Source organism: Microtus oregoni, unplaced genomic scaffold (assembly GCF_018167655.1).
Source record: "Microtus oregoni isolate MIOR12 unplaced genomic scaffold, Mior012 000037F_ref0000500, whole genome shotgun sequence".
NCBI classification, from domain to species: domain Eukaryota; kingdom Metazoa; phylum Chordata; class Mammalia; order Rodentia; family Cricetidae; genus Microtus; species Microtus oregoni.
In genome coordinates this window covers 2,036,366-2,063,279 of record NW_024543096.1, presented here as the reverse complement: position 1 = coordinate 2,063,279, position 26,914 = coordinate 2,036,366, and the positions used below count along the sequence as shown (strand labels likewise).

The window sequence follows — 26,914 nt, the reverse complement described above, 5'->3', positions numbered from 1 at the left end:
TCCTTTTCCCTTCCCTTCCTTTCCCCTTCTCTTTTCCCCCTCCCTTTCCCCCTTCCCTTCCATTCCTATTCCTTCCCTCCCATCCTCTTGCCTCTCCCCTCCTCTCCCCTTACTTCCCTCCCCTTTACTTCTTTCCTTCCCTTCTATTCCCCCATCCTGATCTCTGTGTTGTTAGGGATCAAACCAAGGGTTTTGTGTATATTAGGCAAGTGCTCTACCACCAAGCTACCTCTCCATTCCAAGGCCTTATGTTTTTCCTCAAAGGTTTCATAATCCGAATTGAGAAGACAGAATCATCATAGAAAAAAAGATGTATTTTTTTCAATATAAGAAACCTGTAAGAAGATGCACGTAGCTGTCTCTCTTTTAGTCTTTCCACCTGGTATTGCCAGAATAACTCGACTGAAATGCTTTGGCTCTCATTACCCCCCCTGCCTAAAACTTCAGAGGTCCCCCACTGCCTACAGGATCAAGTCCAACTCTCTTGCTTGGCATTTAGGGCTTCCAAAATTTGGCCCTTACCTATCTTTTCATGTGTGAAATTCTACTGTGAAGCTGGCATGCAAACTGGCTGTCTAAGCCAAAGTATATGTCTGGAGCTCTGTGCTTTTGCTTGCTAGAAAAATTTGTCACATTAAGGGCATCCTTGTTTTTCTCAGTTCCACCATTTCAAAGATGATCCCTGAAAGATGCACAGCGATTGGACTTCTGGACCCCTCATGGCCAAACTGGTCCTACTTCCAAAGTGCATCTTGATGGTCTTGTCTTTGCTCCTGTCACACTCTGGAAATTCCCAGGCCTTTGCTCCTGTCACACCCTGTGTCTCTGCCTTCCTTTCTTCTTCTTTTGGCCATACTTCAACACACCCTTGTGTCTTGGAGCCTCTCCTGGCTTCTCCATGCCCCTGTTTAACATGATCTCATTTGAAATTCTTCAGAGTGTCTTGTCTGTATCAATTACCATATATAGTCTTAAATTATCACTTACATATTTTTAAAATTACACTTGTATTTTTTTCTAATTATGAAAGTAACAAATGGTAAAAGCAAAAACTTGGGGATGTGCCAGGAACAATGGGAGAAAATTAATTACCAATAATCTCACAACCCAAGGATAACCACTGATAATATTTTGTTGTGTGTATACATACATACTGCAGTATATAAACAACAATGGCATAATATTGTACCTATGATTTTGTAACCTGGTTTTCCTCTTAGCAGATTTCTCTTATTGATGGGACTTACACACAACTGGTTCCTTAGTTGATGGGACTTGAACCAACTGGTTCCCTAAAGCCTCTGTAACATTTCATCATCACCTGCATTGGTTTTCTAATCAAATCTTTATCATTAAGGGTTTATTACTTTCCTATTATAATGTTTCAGTAAGTATATACTTTAGGCAATTTTTTAATACTTAACTTTTCAGTTTGGAGGAGCTGGAAATATTTATAAAAGGTACATATTAGCCGGGCGGTGGTGGCGCAGGCCTTTCTTTAATCCAGCACTCAGAAGGCAGAGACAGGTGAATCTCTGTGAGTTCGGGGCCAACCTAGTCTACAAGTGCTAGTTCCAGGACAGTCTCCAAAGCTACAGACAAAGCCTGTCTCAAAAAAGAAAAGAAAACAAAACAACAAAGAAGTACACATTTATAAAGCTACTTTCTAACTCTATTCCTCTGGACAATGATGTAGCCTTTCAAAGATGACATTACTTCATCTTTCAAATATTACATCATTGTGTATGTCAGAGAAACACTACAAAACAGCATCAAAGAAGCTGGTAGCAGACAGAAGGTCCTGGAATTTTCACTTTTATGCCTATAGACGTATTGATTCTCCCAGGACTAGAGTATAAATCCTCAGGTAAAGCACCCACCTATTTGGAGTTTGTGTTTGTTGCATGCATGACCGTCCCAGTGTATCATAAGGAAGCAGCTGTTAGCATCTGTGTGTTAATCATTTCCACAATCATGTCCAATTTTCACTGCACATTGCTGTGTAAGAAGTAACCCGCTATCCGTACTCCTTTGCAAATCCCAAGGTTTTTTTTGCAATATGGTCTTAAGATTTTATCTTGGACAGAACTTCATTTTTGGTATTCATCTGAGTTTGCCGTTATCTCTACTTCACCCATCCTTTACATTCTAGCCTTAATTCTAGTCCCATTTTTTTTACTCTGAGCATTCATTTCTGCGATCAGCCCTTCCGTTCATCTCTGCGATCAGCCCTTCATTCAGGTTATTTATTTATTTTGTTAATTGCCAAGGACCCGGCTGTGATCTATGCTAACTTCATGCGATGGCACTTCCAGGACACTAATTTGTGGCACCATGGAACATATCTCTGGCTGTGCTAGCCAGTTTAAAAGCCAGCTTCACAGCAGAATTTCACACATGCAAATAAGCCATTGTGGCTCCCGTCATGAAAATTCATGGAATGGTGGCTAGTTCGGTGTGGATGACCTGTCAATTTGGCAGCCAATCATTTAGTTAAACATTCAAATTACTGGCCAGTTTACTCACTCAACAACTAGTCTTCCTGCTTCCTTTTGGGTTCTATGTAATCCTATTAAAAGCAATGCCATTGCTTTTGATGTATTGCAGCTAATGGCTTCAAAGTACCATGCAGGCATAGGCCATGTGGCTGGCACAGTTTACATGTGGGCAATGTAAGAAAGGACGACGTGTGTATTTATTGGTTTTGTTCTTGAGATGCTGAATGTCTTTGCCGAATAGCAGGCAAATGTCTTAATTTCGCAGGTACTTCTGTGTCCTATTCCAAATGGTGGTGTCTCTCAGGGTGACTTCTCATTTTCTTATGTGTACTAATTGATTTTGTTAGATCTACATTTAATCCCCCGGGGAAGCCTGTACTGTGTAACACTGGGACAGAAACCTTTGTGAACTCCTAAGGGCTTAGTGGAATTTCGGATGGTATTGAACATGAACCATCTGAGGTTTAAATTGGACACAAGGTAGTGGCTTTGGTAAGTATAGAAGCCAATCCAGACCCATGATTATTAACCATAGACTTCTCTGAGAATATGGTGAAAAACATCACAAAGAATGTAGCCTTAACTTTCTGAAAGTCCTGATGTCTGCCGAAGTCTAGTGGAACCAGGAACCATAACCTCTAAGGCAAGAGTCTGCTTTGGATGTGAAGACAAGGAGCAGGGATGAAAACTTAGATACGTACAGAAGAGGTACTGAGAGGGAGAGGTGATAAGAACTGTCCCTAAGGCTGGGACAGAGGCTGAGACACAGAATCAGTGTGAACATGAATTTTCGGTGTCTTATACTCACTCAATACCACTCATAATGACGTTCCAATAAATACCTTATTACATTCATAATCCCGAGTCCTACTAACAAAATAAAATCCTGCATATGAAAGACATAGCATATCCCATACCCGAAGGATCTACACAAAGTGTTTGAGAAGTATATAGGAACAACCATTTCCTGTTAAGGGTATGCTGACTGATTTGTTGAAAGATATAGTATATAAAAAAGAATTCGTAAATACAAGATTCTTTGCATATATAGGAAAAATTGATAGAATTATTGTAGTTAAAAATAATAGGAAACATTATGTTCCTTGCTTTCTGTGTGGTTACCAGTGGCCTGTTTCATTCTGATACCAGCTATACTCTCTTGATTGGATAGGATAGAAACTGTCATTTGTATTCTGAACCCAAAAACATGAGACATTTTTATAAAGACTTGCTTGAAATCAGGAATCTGCAGTGAAAAGAAGATTTCTGGAAACCCGACTCCCCAACACTGATTGTCTGGTGAATCCACAGGACATTAGTATTCATATAGCCTAACACATTACAAATACAGTATTTTCCTACTCCTTAATATGAAATATATCATTGAAAACGGTAATCATGAAATAGGATCAAATAATGCAATCTCCAAGATTTAAGGAATAGTGAAACCTACAGAAGAAAATTGGACCTGCTTATTATGTTGAGGACACAGGCCTGACCCGGAGTATCTGCCATTCCGGTCTCCCTCCTTTAGAGTCTCTGGAAATGTATGGAGCGGGCACTGGGACAGCTTAAGAAGAAGTTCCCTCCCAATGCCTTGATTTTAAAATGTTCTTTAGCAAGGAGAAGAGCAGTGTCTTTAAAGTCATATATAAAGTATATCGTATTATATAATACGATAGAATGGGCTGCTATTAACAGTCATGAGTCTAATCCATTCTCTTCTCAAACTATGTTTGGAAAGTTTAAGATTCCAAACAGTATTTGCCAGATGGCATTTCTATGGGGTAACATTAAATTTTCTAGATGCTGTTGGCCTGAGAAACTCGACATGGCCATAAAAAAATATGACAGATGAATTGACCTGCTTGCTGGTCTGCAGTAAAGAGTCCCAGATTAGAGTCGGTTGCATGTGTATCAAAGAGGGTTGTGTACACATTCATCTGCATGTGATTTATACTCGTGCATGTATATGTACGTGTAATTAATATATGTATTTCATCATGGGCATTTATAATATGAATTAGGTCTTTGACATATTTAAACATTCCTCGTTTATAATATGCTTTTTCGAATGATTTAGCTATGCAAGATATCTCCATATTCTGTATTTTTTTTAATAATAAACATGTCTAGTCAAAGAAGGCATTAATGAAGCAATTCCCCAAATAAAACAGCCCATGATATCGGAGTTACAGCAGAGAGAGTGTGGTCTTTGTAGTTTAATCAAGATCACAAGACTTGTTTTGAGTGTCTGTCATCTTTAATTTTACGGCACTTCGTTTCAGAGCAGGACTGCCAGGGTCACATGCAATTAAAACACAGGCAAGATTTGTCTTGTGAAATCTTCACATGAAAAGTAATGTGTTACTGCATTTTAACTTTTCCACTGAACTCTGTGAACTCACTAATTACTTTTCCCCCCTCTTGTCACCTTTTTGATATGACATGTATTTTCTAGAGGAGATAGAAGTTTGGATTTTTTTCATTTTGTGCATATGATTGAGGATAACAAAATTAAACCGGAGGAAAAAAGGAATGCGTTTCTCAGAAATACATTTTTTTTTAGTAATATCTGAGTACTCCAGCTTCAATTACAAAGACCCTCATGATCAAATTCTAGGAAATAACTGTTAATCTGCTTAACTAGGGCAGGTAGGAGTGTAATAACGGACCAGAGATTTTATAGAGGCCAGGATCCTGAACTGGGACATACTCTCTGGAGTGCCGGCAAAGGCTCTTTTATGTGATTGGCTGCGGAAAACATTAACAGGCAGCGCCAATGTGGAGATTGGGAGCGCGAGGAGGCTGTTGCATTATAGTGATCAGTAAATTGCATAGACCCTTATTAACCTTATTGATAAGGAGCTTAGGGAAGTCCCATTCAGCCGTGGTAGAGTCCGCTTTTTGTTCTCCTCTCTGTCTGTGTGTGCAATCTCAGGCACTTTGTACTGGAAGCCTTTCTGGGCACCACAGAATTCAGTGTGAGTAGTTGAACCTCCAAGTTAGAGCAAGAAACGGCATGGGAGCAGACTTGGGCACTTGGGGACTCGGGGCTGATTTAACTGTGTGGGGACACCTGGAGAATGTTTGAAAATTTCGTGCTTAAAGAATCTTTTATATTGCTCCTCTTTCAATGCAGCTGGAGTCTGCAGGGATCAGGGGATTATTTTTGATACCTGTCGAAAAGAGTTATGTCTACACTGATTTTCCATCCCTCACCGCTAATTAACCTCATTGTATACAGGAAGCAGTCTATTTAATACCTGCATTCTTTCTGTAATGCCAAGTAAAATGAAATCCAGTGTGAAATCTGGTTAGCGTTGGCCTTTTTGAAGTCGTTTTCAAGTTTCCAGTTTTAGTGACTGTGACCTTAGAACTGATAGCAGGAAAATAGTGAGCGTAAACCAATTTGGGTTTCAGCAGTGTTCTGTTCCTCCTCCAACATGAAAGCTTGCCCTTACCTGGCAGACTGATGGGACAGGAAATCTGGAGCCGGAGCCCGCGTCCCTGTCCCCTGGTGTCTTCCTGTTGCTCACTCCGGATGCTCTCCTTTCACATCGCTCAGTTCCATTAATACTCCCTCCTCTCTAGTTGAACACCTCTCTCCTTTGCATTTCTTTAGAATGTTTGAATTTAACAGATGGACACTTCCTGGCAAAACTTCACAGCAGCCAAGCAAGTAGATGCTGAAGGACAGGAAGGAATTTCAGCCCAGGGTAAGATGCTCTGTGAAATTCTATTGGTGGAGTCTTTGAAGGGAGACTGGGGAGGCAGGGTCTAGCAAGAAAGAGCAGAAATTAAACTGTGTAAAATGTCACCAAATGATGTGGAAAAATCCACACGTCTTCAAGCATGCTGCACAATATGGACTTAGAACACATTTTGCTAGCGATGTGAGAACGGTTAGAGCAATGGTTACATTCCTGCTCTTAAAATGTGAGCATGTATGTCAAGGAAACTCATCAGCTCAAAGGGTGCCAGAGGAAAGGGAGGATTTCCAGGACCAATGCTTTATATTTTTGGTAGCGATCTTGGCTTTTGATAGATTGGTCAGAAAGCCCTCACTCTATAGGACTCAGACAATGTGTAAGTCACACATGTGGGAAGTTCAGAGAAGCGGTGGAAGATGTCACTAGGTGTCGTAGATGCCAGGATGCTCCCTGGTCTGAAGCAGGGTGTGAGCATCTGCTGTCAGACTTACAGGAACCAGACTGGCAAGCCGGATGCTCTGCTGCCTCCGTGAGCTGTAGGGAAAAGGAGCATTTCCTAGGGACTTAGACTTCAGGAGACATAGATGAAGGGGATTCTCTCTGATGGTTCTTTTTCTTTCCTTTCTTTTTTTTCTTTTTTTCTTTAGGGCTAGGAATCAACACAAATACCAGTAATTTGGCTGTACCTAAGCCATTAGACACTACATTTTTCTGGAGAGGAAACATGATGGTAGATTATATTCATTTGCGTATGTTCTTGGTGTTTGTCTTGGTTCCCTTATCTAACAAGTGTGCTTAACACACACCCTGGGCCTGGTGCTGACTGTCTCTCCCTTGCTGCTTTCTTTACACTCCTCAGACTGAACAAGCAGTGTTCTGCAGAACCAGGCTTGAGGATTTTGTGGACACTGGATGCTTTGCCTCACATAGAAGCTAGCAAAAATCAGATGCCTGTTTATAGTGTGTGTGTGTGTTCCCTTCTGTTAGGCGCCTCATCAAGACGGAAGACATTTCCATCTTGACAACATCACTGCAGCAAATTGTCATCTTCCTATTCAAAACGTTCACTCTATTCTCATCACTCCAGCGATTCAGGATCACTCTTCAGCAGCGTGAGACGCAGCGTGTCCTGATGCCTGCCTCTTTTTCAATTATATTTAAGAGGAAGACTGCTGGGGACCCAGGTTTATCATCCTTCTCAGGACCCCCATAGAGCCAGATCTAATTTTGAGAAAATGTCGGGTAGCGTGATATGATGGATGCTAAGTGGCCACTGAGAAATATGCTCCACCCTGCTTGATAAAATGCCACACAGGGTCAGGGTCACCCGAACAGGTATTTTGTATCTATTTGGGAAAAGAGGTTTTCTTGTCTGACTTTTTCACAATAAAGTGAAGTCAGAACTATGGAGGTAAAGCAAACAGATAAATGAACTATTACATGACTATTAATATCTTAAAGAGCCAAATCTTTAAGGCAGTTTAGTCATCTATTTACCGCAACAGAAATACTGTATGTTTCTTTTTGAAACTCACATAATGTTCCTTCTGCTCGTCTGTGAAAGCTTATATGGAGGCGAAACCTTCAAGAACATTCACAAGAGAGCAACCAGCACCCCTCTCACATTAATGCAAATATTTGGGATGTTTATATGCTTACCTTTTTTTTTCCCAGCTGCATTCCCTGGAGAACCTTGTGGTATACTTGTGTATTAGTTACTTCATCCATGGCTGTGACAAAGTCTCTAACAATAGCATGCTATGAGAGGGAGGAATTATATTGGCTCACAGTTAGATAGCACCATCCATCAACGTGAGGAAGGGATATGAGCCATTTCCCACATCTGGGTGTATCAGGTCCCCGAATCATATGAATTCTGGGTTCTCAATCCAGTTACTACCCTTTCCCCCTGGGCTTTTCTTATTCAGTTTAAGATCCCAGCCCACAGGACAGCACCATCCACATTCAAAGTAGATCTCTCTTTTTCAGTCAAACGTCCCTGCAGATGTCTTCAGAGACACCCCCAGAAGTCTGAATCTGGTCAAACTGACAATGAAGATCACCCATCCCAAACAGGGCATGGTCTTATGGAGCCCGATTATTTAGATTTGAATCATGCCTTGGCAAGTTACTAATGACATGGACTTGGTAACATCATTACTCTTTTCGTTTGTGTTTCTTTGAGGATGAACCAGGGACATGCAGACGGTTGTGAGGAGTAAATAAAACAACAAAGAAGACCATCATTGATACGGAACTAATGTTTCATACATGTTAGCTAGCCAAACCAATCTTCCCAGGACCGGTTTTCCTTGTGGTCCTGTGCGGAATGAGAGAAGCCATACTGGGCTGAGAGAAAGGAGTGAGAAAGCAGGTGTGAAATGATGAAATGACCCAGGACCATCTGGGGATAGCTCTGGGAGCAGGCATAGTGACTTGGTCCAAATAGATTAATGACTCTTAAATGACGCATTACTGCCAGAATGTCAGAATGGACCGCAGCCCCAACCCAGCGAGTAATCCAGAATGGATTAATAATCCTGCTTATAGAAATTTAGACCAATTGGAACTGGTATTTTTTTTTCCCACAGCACAGCAATGGTAACAAAGAGATGTGGGTATCGTCTTCACAAAGAACAGCTAGATGATCTCAGATCAATTTCTCTGCCTGCTGCCAGTCTGAATGCGGACTGCATGAATAGGGCTTTGGCAATAATGACCAGTCCGACAGTGGTGCCCGCTGTTTCTCCCTGCATCAAACTTTACTTCATAACATAATATCTCTGATAATGTTGTGTTCCTGAAGAAAGATCTAGGGTGTAAAAACTCGACTAGAGATGTGCTATGCCATCCAAGACTTTTTAGAATTTGGTCCCAACCTTCCTTCCATCATCTTCAGAGTATAAAGTTATTTATTATTAAGCTATGGATGAATCATCGAAATCCAGAAGTGACAATTTATGAGATATGCATTGCCTGTTTGAGCTCTCACCACGTTATTCCATTAGATAGCAAGATTTAAAAATGTATATCACATTTAATAAATCAGAAAGCAAGGGAGTTCCAGACGGATTAAGTAATCTGCTCCGAACTTGAACAGTAAGTTCGACATATTTTGCTGCTTGTATGTTCTTTCATTGCTTTGGCTCACTCGCTTATCTCCACAATTTACTCCAAAGAGTGCCATTTTCTGGGGAACAAGCCCTGCAACTTGGAAGGCTTAACACTGAGGCCACAAAAAAAGACTTGGTCTTTAGGCTGAGTCTGCTCAGATGTGTTTTATTTGGTAGCTTATTTAGTGTCTTAAAAATCAGATTTCATAGAAGATTCTCAATTCTGGCCTTCCATGAAAGATCTGAAGGTCTGGCAACTAGGCTCACATTCCCACATAAGCAACATCAGCTCCAGCTGAGTGGAAGCCTGCCTTTTGGCCAGGCAGGGAGCTCGAGTTTTCCCCAGCTGTTACCACTTCATAGTGCCGGCTGCCTGCTTCTCTTTACTCATTGATGCTACATGCCTGGCCCTACTCAGCATCTGAGTTTGCAGCCCTTGGCTTAAAGGAACAAACACACACACACACACTTACACACACACATACACACACACGAAGAGTAACCTATCTACATGTTAAAGATAAGATGAAGCATTTTTAAATTATTTCTTTTAATTTTGAAATTATAATATAATTATATCATTTCTCTCTTCCCCGACTCACCTCTAAACTCTTCAAGGCACTCCTCTCTGCTCTCTTTCCCATTCATTGCCTCCTTTTTCATTAATTCTGTTATATATGTATGTGTACACACAGGTAAACCTAAATACATAAGTACAGCCTGCTTAGTTTGTATAATTTGATTGTATATATGGTTTCAGGACTGACCAGTTGATGCATTTTAGTTGAAGAGATGACATTTTAAGAATATCTTTTTATTATGTTAAGATTTGCATTCCCAAGGAGAGAGCTGATATGGTTCTGGAATATTTTCTCATTTTTGACAACAGAGCAATTTGACCCAGAACTTTTCGCGATGGTCCTTTTGGATAAAAATCTTTGCAGGGCCTTTTAATTAGGAATTGACAGGGTGATTAACTTATAATTCACAAAACTAAGTGTGGAAGAGAGAAGTGCAGGTCACTCTCTGGGGGCGCTGGGCTGCAAGGACAGTACTATTGGCAAGTGGTTCTCCTTCTCACAGCTTGTCTCCTTCTTCTTAATTGGATCCTTTGTTTTCTAATTGGATAGGGCGAACCATCACAAGGCTTTCAGTTATGAGCTGTGGCATGATGATCCTGTCATATGGCACATGCTAAGTAAAGCCAGACCCAGAACACGTAAGATGGGAGAGCCACCTTTTCCAGGAAGAAAGAGGTGATCTCTGGCAAGCTGGGTAGGGAAAGCCTCACGAAGTTGGCTTTCTGACTGGCTTGATTTTTTCCAGAGAGACAGGTGCAGATTTGCGTTCCTATTCGTTATATTAAAATGTCTTACTATTATGTATAATTGCCTCTGAGAATACAGGGTTATTATTGCACTGTTAAGAAATGTTAAAAAAAAATTACAGACACATGACCCATGTATTTGCAGAGCCCTAGCCCCAGTAAGAGAACAGAAGTCTTCTCAAATAGGTTTGTATCTCTTTACCGCTAGGAAATTTAGAGATTCTTTGTCCAAGTTATTCTGTGTCTCTCTTATTTTACAACCCACAGTGGATCGCCTCTGTCTACAAGAAAGATCTGAATATCCCACTTTCTGTAGTTCTGTCTTCCTAAATCGCCAGACATATACATATCATCTCTAAATACTGACGTTCTCAGTTTTTGTTCTGGTGCACAACACCCCTCATTCCTATTTGGTGTGCCTTCTGTATTTTTCCTAGTCTAATAAATCTTAGTAATCAAGATTATACAGAAGGTTCCCCAGAGTATTCTCAACAGTGAAACCTTATCTGTTTTCCCCAATTACAACTTATTTCTTAAACACCGACTAATATATTCTCAATGTTTCTGTAACGGGCACTGCCCATCTCTCTGGGCATTTCTATGTACAGGCGTTGAACCCTGAGGTGGACATGGTTGCCCTAGTGACCAACATCAATGATCTTGTACTGGATAGTAACTAATCCTTAGGCAACTGTCTTCCTTTCCTACAGAGGGTAGTAATACATAATACGTGTTTTTTATGACAATCATATCATCAGTGCCTCAAACTGGGCCTGGCTCAGACCAGGTGAATAAGAGACCCTTGCTAACGTTCCTAGTTTTGCTTTGCTGTTGTTGTTTTAATGGAGAATACTGTCCAGCTTCATAAAATCGTTTAGTGCTCCAACCTAGCGCGGAAACTTGGCTTTAACACGGGGGACAGTGATTCTAGACATCATGGCTAACTGAACTGTTGTGGAATATCATGACCTTTCTGTACTTTTCGAGTGAGCAAGTGAGAGCCTGTGATGGGCACTTTGGCTCAGTACCTTGGAAAGGCCTTCCTCTAGAGGGGAAACATGTTCTCTGATGCAATGCCCTTAGCAGGCAGGGACAGGACACAGCTGGGGTCTGAATCAGGCTAAATCCCATCTGATTGGAAATCAAGAAGCTGATGCTTTTGAAGATTATGAATCTGGAAGGCAGCAGAGGCAAGGGGATGTCAATCTTTGCTCAAAGCAGGTAGCGCCACTCTCTTTGGCTTTGCAGCCTGATTTCTCTCTGGTCGAAGCTTCCAGAATAACTTTAAAGATGGATTCGTGAAGATACAGCGTTTGCCTCCTGGAGCCTCTAACCCTGCTGTTCACTTTTCAAAAGGAGAAATAATTAAAGTCTTGGAAAAGACACTTCATTGAGAATGTTTCAGCCTCGAGAAAGACTAGAAATAAATGGCAGAAACCCATGTTTCATGTTTCTGTGTTTTATTGAGTACAGTTTTACATGTAAGAATCTTTTCCAGCTTAGCCATCCTATTGCTTCACTATTACTGATAGCTTTAGATAATTAATCTTTTTCTTGTGACTTCTCTTGGCTTTGTGATAGGATGTGTGTACATCCCACTTGTTGAAACCATGGTGAAGAATTGATTGTGCCCTCTTCACTATTCTTGGTTGTGAGCCCATGTATTGGCACCTTTACTAAAATAAAGACATTCAAGAGGATCAAACTTACTGTGTCCATCCTCAAGCTAGTGTCCTCGGGCAGCACCGCGGATGCTGGTACTTGAACATCTGACCGTCTCTTAAGGCTGTCTTTCTCATCTCTGATGCCCCATCCATGCTACAGCATATGCCTCTGAGCTCATTATTGCTCTGAGTGTCTGCTCTTGGATCCATGTTTCACACATAGTATTTACATGCTTTATTTTTCATTTTAGGATTAAATCAATAGCTAGACTTTCTTATCACACTGGATTAGCTTTATTCATTCCATTTGAGTTTATTAAAAAGCTGTCAAACATAAGTCTACATTTTTATCAGCAGAACTCTTTCATAAACCGGCATGAGATGTGTTCAACTAGAACAAACTTTTCAAAATACAGCAATGTTTGATGTATTCTAGACAGTTATCCCTTCATTGAATCAATCACAATTGAAAGTAACCATCAAATGGATAAAATAAAATGAATCTAGTCAAGGAATCCTTAGGGCATAATAGTACAAGCATTTAAAAATAGTTCTTTTTAGCTGGAGTTTGTATAACTCTCCAATAAGATAGCTTTCAAAACTTATTAAAAATTCTACATAAAATGGCATAGCCAGGGAAAGGGAAGATACACAATTTGATGAAGAACCAACGTGGAACAGCAGTGCAATCCTTGTGTAAAATAAAGATCAATCCATTTAATTTACAAAATGGTATGTTTGTGGAACCAAAATAGTTTTTACCCACAAAGAAAGAACAGTCCAAACAAATCTCTTGAACTGTCCTTTTGTTCTTCAGAAAAGCTACCACTCAGCATGCTGTATTTGCAAAGCTCACCCATCTCTGACGATCACTGGGCTGTACAGTTGAAAGATGAAATTACTCTATTTTGATTGAGAACAGAGATGCCTTTGTATTGCTTGTGTTCTCTCTGTGGATGCTTAGGCATGTGGGGACACAGTTGATGCATTGGTGCATATGGATCTTGATAGGGTACACATGTCCACACTCTCAATCTTACCCACAGTTTCTCTACATGCTCACAGATCTGCACACACACCAGCACACACATGATGCCAAGGTTCAGTAGTACAGCTATGCATTGGTGCTGTCTTGTACACACTATTTAAGAGTGTGAGACATTTATGATGTATTCCTAGAATGCTAAGAGGAACAACACTCAAAGGGTTAATGTAGAACACATATAGGAAAATATTGTCATTTATTTTATTCAAATGTTTGGAACTTAAATACAAAATCATCACGAAGTTTTCACAAAATGAAGCATCTGTCGCTTGGAAGGAAAAAATATTTCAGAAATATGTTTACAGAAATGTAAAAATATTAGGCATGAAGACAGATGTGAACACACTCAGTAGCTTGTCTTGTCTGTCAGTCTTCCTTTGAGTTGAAGATCTTATCATACTCGTTCAGCATGAACTCCGCTATCTGGTTCTGGTATACCATGTGAATCGCCATGTTCCCCGACTCATTTTCAGCTCGCAGAAGGGTGGGTCCAAATACAATCCCTAAGCTTTGTGTGGACATGAGATTCTTGGAGGCTCTGGCCACTATCCTGGGGAGAAGAAAAATAAAGATATCATTGATGTTTAAGGTGAAATTGTGCCTAGCTCTAGTTCCAGGGGAAAAAAAAAAGAAAAATGAAGAACCATGCTGCACTATTTGATCATGAGCCCTTCCTGAACAGTATACTGAATGGAATCAGAACATTATCTTGTCCAGCTTTAAGTCCTCACTATAAATGGCTATTGCGGATGTTCAAAGAATATGTTAAACAGTAAAAATTCTTGTGGAATTAAAAATATTCAGCCTTTGAAGTGTTTCTAATCAATGGAGAATATAGGTGACATATTCATAGCTTATATTAGAATCCAAAATAATAATAGAAAATAAATGTATAGTTAATAATGGAAGACAGACATAAAGAGTGGGATAAGACTTTAGCAATTAGAATGAGGGACATATTCCTAGCAGAAGTTAACTGGAATATGCTTTGCATAGGAGGTGTGGTCCTGAGACTTTTGGGTGTATGTCAAAATTCTGTTTCTCCATTCAGTTGGATGGGTTATTTTCTCACGTCTTAATAGAATGAAGAATCTCTTGGCATTTCTACAGAGAAAGAATCATTCTGAGATTAGAGAGGTACTTGCTCACATGAGGATTGCATAGAAAGCTGGGACACCTTCAGTACAACAAAGATGTTGTATTTAAGGAATGCCTTATGTATCACCAAAGGACTTTTCAAAGAAAACCAAACCTTCTTGCCAGATCGACACTTAAACAGGGAATGGACTCATAGCTGATAGTTTAGGAGCACAGTTTCAATGGCAGTAAGGAAAGAAGACAGCATGCATAAGGCATGGGCTAAGAAATGCTATTGTAGACTTCCAGACAGCCTGACCCAAGGAAAGTATGAAGACAGTGATTTTGTTGTCCTCAGTGTTCGGTGTGGAACTCGGTTGAACTGCTGAGAACTTGACACCGTCTTACTTAGCCTATGCTGGTCTACACAGTCCAGAGTTGGAGGAGACAGCAGACTCTGCTTTCATTACTTTCCAATGGAACCCTTGAAGTTCCATGCTCTGGCTTGTATCTGAGCACAGCCCAGATTACATGTAACAGAGTGTTGGCAGAAAAATGTACTTGGTTTAAAATTTCCCAAGCAACCATAATCGACCATTATTTTTAAATGATTTTCTTGTGACATTTACTCCCCATAATAACCCAACAAAGTAGGTTCTGTTGCTAGCTCTGTTGATCAGGTGAAATGGTTTGGGCTCTGTGAACCTAGGGACTGACGTCATGCAGAATTAAGGCTGGTAGTGGGTTGCGTGGTTCCAGCTCCTCAGGACACTTCATCTCAGAGTGTCTGGTAATGCCCTTATGCTTCATAAAGGGCTCAACATTTCACTCCTCTCTGCCTTGCACAATTATTGTGCCTACAATAAGAGGCTCTGAATTTTCATCCTTCACGGGACAACTGTGGTTGTCAATTTGGTTGCGCATATTTATTGTGGGCAAAATGACTGCAATCTTTTCTCTTTCTTTTATTTTTCATTTTTATTTTTTGTCTTTTTGAGACAGGGTTTCTCTGTGTAGCTTTAGACCCTGTCCTGGAACTCACTCTGTACATCTGCTGACCTCAAACTCACAGAGATCCACCAGTCTCTGCCTCCCAAGTGCTGGGATTAAAGGCGTGCGCCACCGCCGAAAATGACTGCAGATCTGAGTGAAAATTTAAGACATTCTGCCGCACATTTTTCTTGTCTTCCTGTTTTAAGTTGAGAAAATTTGTACCTGTGAGTATTGTTGGCATGACTACATTTCTGGAAGGGAGTCTCATATTTTTAGAGTTTCAGTTAGTTATCAGAGATTTCAAATTTAAAGTTTCCTTTGGGGGGGAAAAAAAAAGACTACGTCACTTTGATGCTTCCTTTTTCAAAGACTGTAAAATGATATAAGCCTCCTCTTCCCACATCTGTTGAGGGAAACAGGCCTTAGCTCCCCACAGCATGGCAGTTTACCTCAGTTTAAGATCTTTGGAACTTCTTCTTGGCAAGTGTGTTATGAAAGTCATTAGTAAGACTTATTTTAAGGTAAAAAAAAATAAGGTTTTTATCTTTTGCTTTTAACTGAATGCTTTTTATGATACCAACTCCGGTGACTCCAAGACATGAACAATTGCCAAAGATAAAAATGGAAAAAACAAAACATAACAAACAAGGAATTGAGTGCTCAGAAGGCAAAGGTTGCTGCGACTTTATCCATTGACAACAAACATCTCAGCTGCGGAGGTTCACCCAGCAGAGAGCTGTTCTCTTTCATTATAGGCTATGGGGAAGCAGAAAGAAATCTCAGACAGTACTGACTGTGTGATGGCAAATGGCCTGGCAGTGGCACCTGGGGAGTGGCAGGTCATTTAGGATGGGAGTTTAGAGAGTCTGAAAGGGGAGGGGCAAGATGGAAACATGGTTTGTGTTATACTTTCTAATTTCGCCTGTCCTAATTTCTCTTGGATAAAGAACGGGCAGGAGAGCTGGGATAATTGGGAACTCAAACTGAGTGACCCCCTCAAAAAATAAGGTCAGAAGTCAAGATATCTCCAGGGTTTGGTAACTGCAGGGGCTAATCATGGCGGATAGAAGGTGATGGGGTAACTCATCCAGTGGCAGCCCAGCTCAGTTCTCATCCCCAAGGCACAGCTAGGGAAACATATCCCTACAGAGAAACGAGGCTGGATTGAGGTTAGAAACTTTGTTCTTTTCCAAGAGTTACAGGTTATTTGTGTGTGTGTGTGTGTGTGTGTGTGTGTGTGTGTGTTGGACAAGCTCAGATCTAGAGGTGGGTACCTGGTTGAGCTTAGATAGAATGGAGAATGGAAGATAATGAAGCATAGCCAGCAACTCTGAAGGCATCTCTATCTCAGTCGCTGGGCCATAGGGGTGTCCAGTGAATTTCTTCCAGTGTGTAGGTTCCTACCCCAGTGTGCTAACACTCAGTTATTGCTTTTATATGTGTATATATTCTCACATCTCATCCTAAACCTATCTTCTTCAGGTCCATGCTCCAGAAATTTCCCATCTGATTTTGATAATGCCAATTGATGAGTGCTTTAAAATGATCTCGTTAATGTAAAGGCTTCAGAATAACATAGCTTTATACTTTTTATTTTTATTTTTTTAACCGTATCTGGATTAGTGCAGTTTTTATTTTTATTATTTTAACCGTATCTGGATTAGTGAGATTACATTTTGATAGCAGTTTAAATTTGTTTCTTAAATTAAGAAAATCAAGTCACTTGCTATGCCTTCTAGAAAAGCAAGATGTAGTTAAAGAGATAAGACAATGTGGGTGAGCATTATATGTATGCTAATTACCTATTTACCATTATAAAATATAACCTGGTGGTGCATATGTAGTCAACAATTTATTTTCTGAATACCAATGAACAGTAGGTGATAGGTTAGAAAAACTGATCTTTAGGTTAGAAAGATACTGAGGCCGAGGGCCAATCTGATGAGGAAATTGCTGCTTCATGTGTCTGTAGAGACAGACACTTCTAGCAAAGAAAGCTCGGAAATCAGGGCTGCCTGGCAAATGGGTTAATGCTCTTCCCACACAGAACTTTGCTCTTCCCACACAGACCTACCCATTCCTACCTAGCTAGACTCCTGAGTAGTTAAGTGGTGGCTTGAGGAGCACACAGAGAGTCAATCCCAGTGTCCTAAATTCAGTTAGCATATTATGAAAAAATTGCTTATTTGTCACATTGTAATAGCACATTTCCTAATCTCCCGAGTGAGGAGATGTGAATCGCAGTTGAGGGCTTAACTGCTGGTGGAGCACACACAAGAACACAGTCTCACCAAAGCAATGAAAACCCTGCATGCGCTTTGTGTAACCTCCTATCTGTGGAGGGCAACAAATGCTCAGTAAGCAGTTCTTCTAGTAGTTGGAGGGGAGGCCACAGCTGGTACTACCTTCCAGAAAGCTCTCACCAAAAGTGAGTCCTGAGCAACACCATTTCTGTCATATGCCTCATAAAAAATGGTATCCGAGATAAGTTTTGAAGAAGATTGAGCTTTGTTTTGCCTCTTGAAAATCTTAATGCACAGAGCTGTTATTAAGACCCCGAAAAGACTGCAGAGAAAATGGCCCTGCTCATGCTGAGCTTCTGTAGTCCTCTCTGACTTAAGTGGCATGCCTGGCTTTCGTGCAGTCAGGGAAACCCTGACCTTGTGTACTCTGCTAAGGGCCTGTCTGCGGTTCGGAAAATGTACTGGGTGTGATGCGCCTGCGTTTCTCTGTGTCTGCAGTCTCTGCTACCAGTCCAGAGAGTTCTCCTCTTTAGGTGGATACATTCCATCATCCTTAAAGTCCACGGCAGTGTTGTGAATTCTGAGCTGCAGTTTAACCTGTTCCCCCCTCCCCCCCAAAAAGGCTGCAAGACACATAGCCTTCATCACAGAACAAACACAAAATGGCAGAGAACAAATATGAGTGAGCAATTTAAAGGTGATGATGTGGCTGAGAGATTATAATATTCTCTGAACTGATGGATGATTGGGAAGTTATGAAAATCATTTAGGTCTTCTGTTGGTATTTGGAAAGTCCCTTGATAGGTGTTTATTTGCTATTAATTTATTCCCAAGAAACCCTAATAGCAAAGATACCTGATTTTCAGCAGCTTGAAAAACTCAAAATTAAGCTCCCACCAATGACTGAGTACCAGGCTTCAGCTCTTCCTTGAGAAAGACTAAAGAGACACTTCTTTATCTAATAGAGCCTAACAAAGACTTAACTATGATTTTATAACTGTGTTTTGCAATAGCAATGATACATGTTCATTGTAGTAGCAACGCTTATAACACTAGGTTAAATCCAAGTTTGTACAGAAATGAATGACTCAGATTTTTTCTCACAAGGTCAGAAGAGTGATACCTTATAGCAATATAGGGAGAGAAAATGTGACTCCCACTCCCTGTCAGGTGACAGTGACCCATCGATTTTGGATTAATAAAAATGTAGTCTGTACTACAACACTATAGATGTTGGATCCCAGCCCAGAACAAAAAGAAAAAAAAAATCCAAAAAAAACCAAACCACCAACCACCCAACCAATCAAACAAAACCCAGAAACTCTCAGAAAAGCCTTATGCTTGATATATTTTTCCAAACATGAGCAGAATTTGAACTAACTGAAAGAAATTTCTTGGTTGTGTACAGTCACAGCCAAATGACTCAAGGAAAGGGAGATTTGTTATCAAACTAGAAGCTGATATGGAATCAAGAAAAGCAACATATTTAATAGTAGCGCATGTTCAAGCAGATAGCTGATAGGTGGGTGCAGCCTTTTTTAAAATTGTAATTTATGTATTGTGTGTGTGTCCATGCGTACACACGCATGTGTGTGTATCTGAGTGAGAGAAGGACCTCCAGAAGTTGGTCCTCTGCTTCAGACATATTAGTCTTGGGGATCAAACTCAGATTCTCAGGCTTGGCCACAAGTTGCCTTTAGCAACTGAGTCATCTCACCAGCCTGCAAACTTCCTTTTCAGTTTGTTTCTTGCTGTTCCCATGGTAATGTACACAGAAAGCCATGTAACTGTCCATAGGACAAGTTTGCAGTTCTGGGGGTGCATTGCAGCGTTCCTCTTCCTGTCTGAGGAGCTTCTAGAGGGTGTTACTGGATTGGGGAAGAGTGTGGTGACAAACGTGTCCCGCCAAGTCACACACCTGGCATGCAAAACACATCTCAGCCACCGCGTGCGAAATGTTAGCCGTCATTCTGACCACTTAGTAAAGAGAGACTGTTACAAATAGAATCAGTCTTCAATATGCTCAACTTATGTTTCTTATGTGTTGTGACTATTTTGAGGGGATGCGTGCTAACCATATGCTTGCCTTCCCTCCGTTTGCGCAAACTATTCTGCTGTATCCTCTGGCCTTTTATAAGATTGGGGAATCTGCAAAACTCGCACCTTCTCTCCTAAAGTTGTGGCATATGTCAGGAGAATGCTCAACTCTACTAAAGGCAGGAGCACACTTCCAGAGCCGTTTGCATTTGGCGTCAGTGTGTTTCAGAGTGATCATTCACATCCGATTCAGCCAATGTCACATGTCAATCTGGAAATCGATTGGCTTGAACTAATTGTAGTCTTCAATTGTGTATCTAGATACTATATCATTATTAGTTTCCCGAAATCTGCTCACGGCTAGCATCCCAAGTGGAAGTTATTGCTATATTCTGACAGTTTTGCCTTTAAATGATCTTTAGGACCATGCATATATAATTTTTAAAAATACATTATAGGAAAAAACCCAATATGGCAATTGCCTATTGATAGGTAACACAGCCTGCTCTTTAAAATTTATTGAGCTACTTTGCATTAATTTCAATACAGAAGATGGAAACACTTTCAATTATCCACTTGCCTCATATCTTTATTGATCAGACATTAGAGATATAGACTAAAGCACCTTTAGAATAATATTCACATTGTTTAACAGGATATAGGGAATGAAAATTTAAAAATGAATAGCCGTGGGCTTCAACTAATGACTTATTTCTAGTTATGCGTTTTGTAAGGTATCAGCAATGATAAATAAAATGGGCCGTCAGAGCCACAGCCCTGCCGTTCTAAATACCAGAAGGGAAACCTATTGGTACCATTGCTGGATGCTTTCACGTGCTAATCATAGTGTTTCAGGTATGCCAGTGTTCACCAAACATACTTGAAAATAAACTTTAACTTTTCCTTGAGTTATAAAGGAAGGAGTTTGACTGGAGAAAATGTGACATTTCTATGAGCCTAATTCTTCTGTGTGTATGTGTATGTGCTCGGAGGCACGCAGGTCTGTGAGTGAGGAGAGTCACATGTGCGCTGTGGCATGCAGCCGGAGGTTGATCCTCATCTTTCCCCTTATGTGAGAAAGGGGATATGGCTTTTGCCTTGTTGAATTCAAAGCTAGCTGGTTTGTGAGTATCTGGGCACCCTGTCTCTGCCTTCCATCTTGCCATCGGAGCATTGAGGTTCTAGATAGGCACAGTTACACCTGGCTCTATGTGGGTACTGGGAATTTGAACTCAGGTCCTCATACTTGTTTACCCATAAATCTACCTCATCAGTCCAGAGTATAATTTGAAGAGTGCATTTCTTAATAATCTTCTATGCACCGGGTGCTATTCTGAATGTTGAGATAGTTGCAACGCAAGCAAAACAGACAGAATCCTTACCCAGTAGGAGCTCCCACAGCCAGTCTCCCTTATCCACAGCTTTTGTATTTGGGGATCTAACCAACTTCAGATGGGAAACATTTGAGAAAAATTGCATTTGTGTTGAAAGACTATCGAGTTTTTCCTTTACATCTACCCTAAACAATGTGGTGTAACAACTCTTTCCATAGCAGACACATTATATTTGGTATTATAAATAAGACCTCAGCGTTCAGAGTCTGGTGTCTGCAGGGTGTGCCAAACCCATCCTCTAAGGAGCCTGAGGAGTGCCTGGAATCTTGCGGGGGTGGGGTAGACAGCCAAGCCCACACTACTCAATAGCTAATGCGATTTCAATCATGAAATGGTTTACAAGGAAACTCAGAAAGGAAGGGGTAGTTCGTCTACTGACCCCAAGCACTTTCAAAATCCCAGTGACCTAGAATCTCTCCTCTGAGATTCGTGCTTACATGGCATAGATGGGATCTGGCTGCTGCCATTTTCAAATAGTTCTCCTAAGTTCAAGGAGCAGAGTAGTGTCATGGAGCATGCTACAGTGCAGTGGTCCAGGTTGAAGCTGGGCTCTGCCATTCTAGAAGTAGAGAAAAGTCCAGTGTGACCATGGACCAGTGAGCCAGCGTGTGGAGGGGTGGGAGACACTCTCAGGGACTTGTGTGACCTTCTGCACCTGCCCATACCTTTCTAGGAATCGTCCCTCTCTGATATGTGTGCCTAAGCAGGACAGGACTCGTTCCTCCAACCCAAGGGGACAGGGATTTTTTGTTTTTGGAGCAGCCTGTCAGGGATTCAATTCTAAGGGCGTTGGGGAGTCCGTTTTCGGGTTTTGGAAAAATAAATAGCAATGTCAGTATGTAGAGAATGTAAATGAATACACAGCGTTATTGCTGTATGTATTTGAGGAAATACTCTTTCTACAGTTCTGAATTCAGCATTTCTCATGCCTAACACGAACAGTCGCTATGTCTCAGATGTGTAATGTGTATTGTTTTGTCATTCCCTTATAAGGGAAAATGGGCACGCGTTAAGGATTTAGTACACATAAAATTAGTAAACAACAACAAAATTTTTACCACATATTCTGTTGTCAAATTTTGCAGCATTTCCTTAAGTAGTGGTTTTCATTCTGACCAGGCTAATCCATCCGTCCCTTGCCGGCCTGCCACTGGAGGCGCTCGGCACTCTCTGCAGAAAGCCCCATGGTTGGGGGAGGTGGGGAACTACTCTTCGCCTGTAGCCTTCAGTGGGTAGAGGCAAATGGTGTGTATTAACCTCCACAAACACAGAATGGCCTCCTATTATGTCATCTGGCTTAAGAACACAGTGTTTGCGGTGGTGGGAAGTCCTGCCCTTAGTGGGAACGTGCCAGAGGATCTCACCTTACTGTTCATGGGAGCCACTTGGAAAGATCTCACAAAATACTGAGATCGTCTCCCAGAAATCTGAGGCAAGAAGCTGGGGGAGACACTTGGCAAACAAGAGTCCCTCACAAGTTCTCAGGTGGGATAAATCTTTGCCTCAGACTAGCACTGATCCTTCAACGAACATGGTAACATGTAGGAGGGCCTTGCTATCATCGTTATTATCTGGTATAGTCTTTAAAATGTAATCACTGGAGATGAAAAATAGCTAGCTATTATATACTATTCTTTAAACTTTAGATCCTTTAGTATAAGCACTGGAAAAGAAATCAACAAATGCAAATAAATAGAGCTGTATATTTTTTCTTGTGAATATTTCTTGTCATCTTTTCTATTGAGAGCACATAATTTTGTGCTTGTTTATTTAGTCCATTTGTTTATTTCTATAAAAACTACTGTATAATCCTTAAAAATGGGCTAATAAAAAGTACCTAGGGTAACAAGCAAAGCCTCCAGTTTCTTAATGAAATGCTTTCATTGTGGTTATAATTAGTCAATGGGTGACTAATTATATAAATAGTTTTTTACTTATCCATTGATCTACCTACCATTATATATGATAATATATATTCATATGCTACCTGTATAAACTATATAATAGGTAGCACATAATTTTTTTTGAGGCAGGGTTTGTCAGTAGCTTTGGAGCCTGCCTTGGAACTAGTTCTTGTAGACCAGGTTGACCTTGAACTCACAGAGATCTGCTGGCCTCTGCCTCTTTAGCGCTGGGATTAAAGGCATGCACCACCACTGCCCAGCAATGCAGCCATATTTTTAAAAGAGAATGAAATAGTAGCACAGAAAATTTTCTAAAATTTGCTTTTCCACTCTTTTACTATATGTATATCATGGGCATCTTTCCAACTCGCCACTCATAAAATACCGGATTCTTTAAAAAGATGTCAATTCATTTTATAGGATGGAAATACTTAGGTTCTTGAGGCATTCATCAGTTGGTGGCTAACAAATTGTTCCTTCATTTTCTGTCACTGACAATGCTGCAATGAAGAGTCTTTTCTGTGCAGACTTCTGAGATCGTAGGGATTTCAATGATAACACTTTCACCATTTTTATCACAAATAGAGCTCTTGGTTTTTTTCGTTTCTTAATTTTATTTTCTTTTATGTTTACATAGTCACATGTGGTAGTAGTCCTTCTGCAATTTATACCATTATTGTCATTATCATAAAATTCAGCCTTATAAAGAGAGCAAATACAGCTCTCCAGTCTTCTCTTAGTCAAAAAAAAAAAGTGATGTCAGTTTTTATTCTTTATCATGATCCTTAGTTTATCTTACTCTAGTTTATTTTGGAAATGTGATCACAATATAAATTTATCCTTTCCCCCATGCCAGCCAATTATTGAATAATCCACTTGCTACCAGACGATTAGTGACGTGATATTCTTTGGTAGTTCGTCCTACTCACAGCCACACCTACCTGCATATCTAGCTCTTCTGCGCTCTGTGTATTTGGAGCCAGGACCTAACTATCTACATCATTGTAATGTCAATAGGCTTGTTCCTCCTCCCATCTTTCTGTTTTCATAACGGACAGAAAGCTTTCCGGTGAACTTCAGGTGGAGGAAAGGAGCTAAAGTGAGACAGAGTACGTTGACCGAAGCCACTGAGGAGAGAGCAGTAGCGCAGCTGGGAACAGACACTCGCTTTGCACAGCACTACGATCCAGCATTCTGGGTTTGAAATCAGAGCTCTTCCCAACAATGAGGCCTGAGGAAGACTTGGGGAAGGGTTGCAGTCAGCTGAAGTGAGTTGCGGCCAGCAAGATATCCTGGGAGACATATTTACATTTTTCAGAATCTCCTAATTCACATTCAAGGGCATAACTACACAAAGGAGAAGGGCAAGAAGACAGAAGAAAAACAGAACGAGTACATAGCACGAATTCTAATTGATCTTAATAATAAAAACCTGGAGTCAGATATTAGGGGGCAGAAGCGAAAGAACGGAGAAGCAGAGCAGCCAACCTCTAGCTCTTACCTCTACGGAATCCTCAGACCAATGGGGTACTCTGTCTCTACAAGTCCTTACACTGAATGTTGTCTATTCAAAACCTCAGACTGAATCCTGAGCTCCTGTCTCCTCCCTCCTTAGAGTCCTCCACCCAGCCATATTAATTCCTGTCTCCACCTCCCTAGTGCTGGGAATAAAGGTGTGAACCAATACTGCTTGGCTGTTTCTCTTTTAGACTGATTCAGTCTTGTGTAGCCTAGGGTGGCCTTGAACTCACCAAGATCTGTCTGCCTCGGTCTCCTGAGGGCTGGGATTAAAAGTGTGTGCCACCACTGCCTGGCTTCTGTGGCTAACTAGTGTGGCTAGCTCTGCACTCTGATCTTCAGGCAAGCTTTATTTGTTAGATCACAAACAGAGTATCAGCACACATGTATGAACAATTTTCTCTCTTGTGTCGCGGTTTTCTGACCATAATGGAAACATACTGCTGGTGGAATGACAGAGAATTTCAGCTCTGCTTTCATTAAAGTGTCTTCCCTCAGACTTTAGGATAGTTTTAGTCATCTATAGTGGGTCTCTCAAGAGTAACATATGTTTGCTCTGCTACCTAAGAACTGATAATCCGGAGATTCCACTTGCAGTTAGAAGAAACATCTAGAAAATGTATCCTACGTTCAGAGTATTTTCAGGAAGCAAACTTTCATAAGAGTGCTGTTATTCTCTACCTGAGTTTTCCAAATGAACCTGTTGAAATGCTAGTTGTGTTAGTCATGTCTTATATGAACTATCAAGTGTTATACATGGCTCTGCATTAATTAAGACCACAGAACAATGCACCTAATTAAAAGAAATTAGTGCAAAACATGGGTCTTAAATATTTACCCTGTGTTGTTTGAAAAGCCTAGGAGGAATGTTACCAGTGTGTACTTAGAACTAGTTAATATCTGTTTTTTTCTTATTATATAAGTGAAGGGAGTGTCAGTTCCCTCTGAGGACACCCTCCCAAGGTCTTTGGCAGTCTATGTTTGGCAGGGACAGCCTCTTGTTTCAAATGTCCTTGGAGTAGCTGATTATCAGTTGAAATTTGAGGATTATCATTCTGTTGTCCATATTTTGCTTTATTTTCACAGTGAAAGTATTTTTTTAAATCTTATTTTGCATACCAGACTCAGTTTCCTCTCCCTCCCATCCTCCTGCTCCCTCCACCTTCTCCCCACCCTACCCCGACCCACTCCTCAGAGAGGGTGAGGCCTCCGATGGGGAGTCAACAAAGTCTGTCATCACTTGAGGCAGGACCAAGCCTTCTCCCCCTGCCCCCCGCCAACGTATCTAGGCTGAGCAAGGTACTCTCCAAAGGGAATGGATTCCAAAGAGCCAGTTCAGAGGAATCTCAATGGCCAAAAGGCTCTTAAGGAACTGCTCATCATCTTTAGCCATCAGGGAAATGCCAATCAAAACAACTCTTAGATACCATCTTATACCTGTGAGAATGGTTCAGATCAAAAACACTAATGAAAACTTATGATGGAGAGGAAGTGGAGTAAGGGAACACTCCTCCATTGCTGGTGGGAGTGCAAACTTGTACAGCCACTTTGGAAATCAGTATGGCGGTTTCTCAGAAAATTGTGAATCAATCTACCTTAAGAGCCAGTAATACCACTCTTGGACATATACACAAAGAAGTGCACTCATACTGCAAGGACATTTGCTCAACTATGTTCATAGCTACATTATTTGTAATAGCCAAAACCTGAAAAAATCCTAGATGCCAATAAACTGAAGAATGCATAAAGAAAATTTACACAATGAGTACTACTCAGTGGTAAAAAAACAAACAAACAAACAAACAATAAAAAAGCAATGACATCTTTAAATTTGCAGGCAAATGGATAGAACTGGAAAAAAAAACATCCTGAGTGAGGTAACCCAGACACAGAAAGACAAACACAGTATGTACTCACTCATGAGTGGATATTAGACTTAAAGCAAAGGATAACCAGCCTATAACCCCAGTCCACAACCCTAGAGAAGACAGGAACCAAGGAGACCCCTAAGAGAGACACACATGAATGCCCCTGGGAAAGGGAAGTAGACAGTAAGTCTTTTAATCCTTTCTATAGTGACTAAACTTTAACAGGAGCCTGTGGTTCTAAAATAGTGCACTCCTAAAAGGAAGGACACAGGACAGAAACTGAAGGTGTTTGGTTGGAAACACAGCACACTTAGGGAAGCAGCAATGTTGTGAAAGCAAACAGCCATTGTATGGAAGGAAGAGGGAATGAGTTTTCTTTGTATGAAGAATGAGTGCTGTGAAATAGAAATGGTGATTTCAAAGCTGTCATAGATTCTTATCACCATGGAAAATGCAGACAAGTCAAAAGAAGAAAATAAAGTCATTCAAAATTCTAACTACTTAGAGTTTTACCTCTATT

At 40.7% G+C, this 26,914-nt stretch overlaps 1 protein-coding gene across 1 annotated transcript in view; it reads right to left on the bottom strand.

Moving 5' to 3' along the window:
- Positions 1 to 13,417: 13,417 nt before the first annotated feature.
- LOC121433225 (rho GTPase-activating protein 15) overlaps positions 13,418 to 26,914 on the bottom strand; it is a 565,350-nt gene continuing 551,853 nt past the window's right edge. Inside the window, exon 13 of the mRNA XM_041631578.1 lies at positions 13,418 to 13,910. Within this exon, the coding sequence (XP_041487512.1) occupies positions 13,727 to 13,910 (184 nt within the window). The 3' untranslated portion in view covers positions 13,418 to 13,726. The remainder of the gene's footprint in view (positions 13,911 to 26,914) is intronic.